This window comes from Cryptomeria japonica, chromosome 11, assembly GCF_030272615.1.
Source record: "Cryptomeria japonica chromosome 11, Sugi_1.0, whole genome shotgun sequence".
Classification (NCBI taxonomy): domain Eukaryota; kingdom Viridiplantae; phylum Streptophyta; class Pinopsida; order Cupressales; family Cupressaceae; genus Cryptomeria; species Cryptomeria japonica.
The window spans coordinates 82,785,555-82,791,241 of NC_081415.1; the positions used below are offsets into that span (position 1 = coordinate 82,785,555).

General features: G+C 34.4%; 1 protein-coding gene across 1 annotated transcript; it reads left to right on the forward strand.

Moving 5' to 3' along the window:
* Positions 1–2,795: 2,795 nt before the first annotated feature.
* Positions 2,796–5,172, forward strand: LOC131079333 (cytochrome P450 81Q32). Its single transcript, XM_058017245.2, has 2 exons — positions 2,796–3,759; positions 4,496–5,172. Exons 1-2 carry the CDS (start codon positions 2,833–2,835, stop codon positions 5,129–5,131), a joined length of 1,563 nt encoding a protein of 520 aa, XP_057873228.1. The 5' UTR covers positions 2,796–2,832; the 3' UTR covers positions 5,132–5,172.
* The last annotated feature ends 515 nt before the right edge of the window (positions 5,173–5,687 follow it).

Genomic DNA, 5,687 nt, shown 5'->3' on the forward strand with positions numbered 1-5,687 from the left:
CCCAAAACTGTGGAATAATCCACTGGATTTCATACCAGAGCGTGTTATGGAGAAAGGGATAGAGATGGACAGCATACAAATGAGAGGGAATGAATTTGAGATGCTTCCATTTGGGGCAGGGAGAAGAGGATGTCCTGGTACTACTTTGTGGTAATATGCATGGTGCAAACAACTCTTGCAAGTTTGTTGCAGAGCTTTGATTGGTTTGTTTCAGATGGAAGAGTCATTGACATGAGTGAAGGGATTGGCCTGACAATGCCAAGAGCAGTGCCTTTGGAGGTTATCATCAAGCCTCGTCTTTCCCATCATTTGTACCAGAAATAGGTCTAGAAGACTAGAATTGAATTGTTGAACTCTTCTATTTTAATTTCATCATCTTTTGATTGCAGAATACAGATCATAACAGTACAAAGCTTCAGCTTAATGCTAATGATTCCTAAATTCCTTCATTGTTTTAGATCAAGAAGATTTAGAGAGGAAGATATGTCTTTTAACTTTTTCTGAAGGAACTTTTGGAGAGGCTTTTGGAGCTGGTCTTAACATATTATTGTTGCTATGTTATGTCGTCAGATAATGTGAATTTCATGATATGCACCCTTTTTGGGGTTTTTTTCATCCATGTTTTTCAATTGTTTGATCTATCCCTAAAAATAGGACTGATTTTTAATACATTTATTATTCCACATTCCACATTACTGTTTGTATTTATGGACACCTCTTAAACAAACTACTTATCTTTTTAATTATATAAATTATTATTTTTTAAACCTATATTTTAGTTTTTTTTTTACTATAAATTTTCTTTTTCTTTTTTATTTGAAATTTATATAATGAAAGTATTTAGTAGCATACTTTTTTAAATTAAATATAATAATGATGTTCTATTAAATGGCCCATCTTTGTTATTATCAAAACTTATTAAAATTAAATATAATAATGAAGTTATATTAAAAGGTTCAATTTTTATTATCATAATTTTTTAAAATTAAATATAATAATAAATTTCTATTAAAGGTTCAATCTTCTTTATTATCATAACATTTTTAAATTAAATATAATAATGAGGCATTAAGGGTCCCATCTTTGTTATTACCAAAAAATATTATATATGAAAAACTACAATACAAATATAGCAAGGTTCAACTTTTTATGCTACTTATACAATAGGAGTAATTATATAGAATGAACATATATGCATAGAAAGATAAGAACATAGGAAGAAAACAAGAAGCATGCAAAAAATTAGGGAAGGAACATGCATGTATTTAGTAACAAAGTTTTACATCTACCTCCATGGTGATGATAATCTTCAGAAATTTGCTTGTAGAATAAAGAAAAGAACTTGCTTGCAAAAGACAAATTGAAATAAAAAGCAGATCAATGCTGCTTTGACAAAGAGAAGATCACGCCATGAAACAAAAGCAAGAGATTTAGCAAATCACGGAATGAGTACAATATATATAGTAGGAGATGAGTTGTCTAGAATGACAACTAGCCTACCAAGTAGAAAATAGGCATGCAGCTCCATGCAAGGTTCCACAACTAAGCACTCATGATCAACTAGCAAACTTATCTAGAGGAATATTGTAGATAGAATATTTTACAGTAAAACATGTTCTTGATTGGAGTGATCACTAGAAGAGTGACTCCTAATTGAATGCATTGATCATTGAAGAATGGTGATAGTATTGTAGCACATCTTTTGGAGGTTGTTTTTTCAAAATCTTCATTAGAAGACATTTTACTGCTTGCATATTCCTTCAACAGGGAGGTCTCTAATATCAGTATATCTTGTCTGAATTTCTAACCTCTTAGTGATGATCCAAAACAAGGGTACTAAAAAAAATTAGTACTACCTCAAATTATGAAAATCTATGTGAGAGATGTGAATAAAGTAACAAAAGGAATCGATAAGAAATACAGGATAAATAAAACAGCTGAGCATTCCCTTCATCACAAGCGTGCCTGCTAACACAAATTGACTTGGGCCCCGGCTAGCATAAAGTAAATAGTTCCTAATACCCAAAATCTCATTCTGGACCAGGTTTTGCACGCAATCTTCCATATGGTATTGTTAAAGTCAATTCTCATATCTTTTAAGGACTCTGCAAATGTGAACATATTTCCCATTTGATAAAAATCTTGCATGATGTTATCCCAGTTTGAACTTTTTCAGTGCTTATCTTGATGCATTTACACATGTACCAATAAGCCAGGATCCCTGTAATATGTGGCATTACAAATCAGGATCCATCTTTACTGTATAAGTTTGAACATGAAAATCAAAATATTGTAGAAAGTCTGCCCTGGACGGTGTGTCAGACGTGAAGTTGTAGAATTGTTATTCAAGTGTAAATAGTGTGCTTCATGTGATGAGTGGGAAATTGATCTCAATACTTTTTGATCTGTACAATAACTCCCACTATGCGGTAGATGTGGTTGGTGTATGGGAGTAATCAAGTAGTACACATTAAATAAATGATTGGTTCTGCTTCGAAGTTGGCCGGGGCCCGGGTATACATAAATTTCTTTAAAAAGATAAGTTATTCTTTCTCGTTCAATCTTGACAGGTTGAATTGACTTTTTATGTACTTTTCAAGCATAATATAATATTAATAATTTTATTATTCAAACCTCAAGAGGCGTGGTTGTATGTGCAGGTAAAGCTGGCTTTATTTGACTTGGTTACAAGTGCCTTATCAAGTCACACCAACACGTATCTATCTCATGCCTTTAGCATTGTTCACACTTCTTTCTTGATTTTATTCAGTTATGTAGCCCAATATTTTCTATATAATCATCATCATTTTCATAAGCAAAGAGATTTAAGCAATGGTACAAGCCATGGACATAACTATTTCTATGATGTCTGTTATCCTGGTAGGAGTTGCCACAGTTTTTCTTGTGGCAACAATTCTACTAAAACACAATGGAAAATATAGGTGCCGTCTTCCTCCAGGTCCCAGAGCTATTCCTGTTATTGGCCACTTTCATCTTCTTATGGATAAAACCAAGCCAATTCATCAGATTCTAAGTTCATTGTCAACAGAGTATGGAGCTATTATGCATCTTAAATTTGGTAGCTGCCCTGTTTTAGTGATAAGTTCTTCAGATTTAGCCAAAGAATCTTTCACAGTAAATGATAAGGCTTTTGCATCTCGCCCTCGGTCTGCACAAGGTCAGCATTTGGGCTACAATTATTCTATGCTGGGTTGGGCTCCTTATGGCCCCTATTGGCGAAATGCTAGGAAAATCTGTGTGCTTGAGCTCTTGTCTTCCAAAAGAATCCAATCATTCGGACCCAAGAGAATGCAAGAAATTAAGAAAACAGTAAATTCTTTGTTTCAGCAGACACAGTTGCAGAGTATTGTTAAAATGAGAAGAGTTCTTTCAAAATTGACTTTTAAGGTTCTGATGACTATGATTATAGATGAGAGGTATTTTGGAGAGGAATCAGGGATTTCGGTAGATTCAGTCACACATCTGATTGAAGAATCCTTTATGCTTCATGGAGTACTTGATATTGGGGATTATATTCCCTGGTTGAAGTGGTTTGATTTGCAAGGATATGTGAAGGCTATGAAGACGGTAAATGAGAAATTAGATTTGTATATGCAGAGGATTGTGGAGAAGCACAGGGATAAAAGATTAAAAGATGGGGTAGAGATAGATGACTTTATTGATGTGCTGATCTCTCAGGCAGAAGAGAATGGTGAGGCAATTCCTGATAAAGATGCATTTATTAAGGCAACTGCTATTGTAAGTGCTCTTTACGATGACAGTTTTTTGATATGTTTGGTTTATAAATTCTTGAATATATGGTGGAAATACTATTAAGTAGTAGGACAGTCTCGAGACACAGTTATTGAATTCATATTAGGACTCACAGAAGGTGCCCCTAATTACACTTAATACATTTATGTGCTCAAACATCTGGAATTCTATTCCTTATGGTTTTTTGTCATCATAGTTTTCTTTTGTGGTTTCTAGAAATTAAGCTTTTTAGAAAGAATTGTACTGAATTTTCAATCATTTATGCGTAAATTTTTTCATAGATCATTTACAGTCAAATTTAGAACTTCTCATTTGTTGCTAGTGTGCTTTACTACTGACATACGAATTATTTTGGTGACCAATCCATTTTTGTTTCGAATTTTCTGTCATTCCATTGAGTCACATTGCAGAAATCGAAGATCCTAGCTTGATCTGGCTTTGTTGATCAGATACTATGTTAAACTTTTCATGAACCAGCTACAAGTCAAACCTAGAACTTCTCATTTCCTAGTAGGATGCTCTACTGCTGAGCAGTTGAGCTACTGAGCTAGTAACCCTCTTATTTTCTTATATTTTCCAACATTAATAGAATTGTGTCCAAAATAGAATCTTACCAATTCACCTATCTAAAACAGAGAAACTTGACTATAAAATTTGAAATCTAGCAATGCAGGTTATTAATATTTCTTTTTCTTTGTTATTAATGTTTCTAGCATTGCAGGTTCTTTTTAGTGCAGGGTCTGATACATCTTCAGTTTCCCTGGAGTGGGCACTGTCATTGTTATTACAACATCCAGATGTAATGAGGAAGGCAAGAGAGGAGCTGGATTCTAAAGTTGGACGGAACAGAATGGTGGAGGAGTCAGATATACCCCAATTAACATACCTACAAGCAATAGTGAAAGAGACTATGCGCCTTCATCCACCAGCACCTATGTTAATGCCCCACAAATCTATCGAGGCTTGCACTGTGGGGGGTTATCATATTCCTGCAGGAACAATGCTGATGGTAAATGCATGGGTAATTCATAGGGACCCAAAACTGTGGAATAAACCACTGGATTTCATACCAGAGCGTTTTATGGAGAAAGGGATGGAGATGGACAACATACAAATGAAAGGGAATGAGTTTGAGATGCTTCCATTTGGGGCAGGGAGAAGAGGATGTCCTGGTACTACTTTGGCAATGTGCATGGTGCAAACAACTCTTGCAATTTTGTTGCAGAGCTTTGATTGGTTTGTTCCAGATGGAAAAGTCCTTGACATGAGTGAAGGAGTTGGCTTGACAACGCCAAGGGCAGTGCCTTTGGAGGTTTTCATCAAGCCTCGTCTTTCCCATCATCTGTACCAGAAATGAGTCTAGAATTGAACAGTTGAACTTCTCTGTTTTTTTTTTCATTATCTTTTGTTTGATAAATACAGACCATATTAGTACATATCAAAGCACAAATAATTTATCTTCTTCAGTTTAATGCTAAGGATTATTAAATTCCTTCAATGTTTTAGATTTAGAAGATATCCAGAGGAAAATGTGTTCTGATATTTTTCTAAAGGAACTCTGGAGAGGCTTTTGAAGCTGGTCTTATTATATTATTGACCTGCAAGGTCATCACATAGGGTGGATATCATGATGTCCGCTGTTTTTGGGGAATTTTTCATCAACCCTATATAAACATATTTAAGTGGAGAATTTAGGAAAACATATTACCTTTTTTTTTATCAAACAGAGTAAAGTTATACTGAATATAAGCCATGACTAGGTGGCTAAAAGAGAGATAAGAAACATTATTCTTTAATATTATAATGATGATACAAATTGCTGGAGTAAAAAATTACAATAGTCAATACTTGAGCACGAGTCTTTTATGGCATGGGTCAATACTGTTGTTGTCTTGTAGTTCTTTAACTTGTTC

What these genes read in the sequence shown, in the direction of transcription:
- LOC131079333 (XM_058017245.2), top strand. Translation starts at nt 2,833, where the DNA reads ATGGTACAAGCCATGGACATAACTATTTCTATGATGTCTGTTATCCTG. An exon ending in TTATTAAGGCAACTGCTATT is followed by an intron (nt 3,760 to 4,495) that starts GTAAGTGCTCTT and finishes CTAGCATTGCAG; the next exon opens with GTTCTTTTTAGTGCAGGGTC.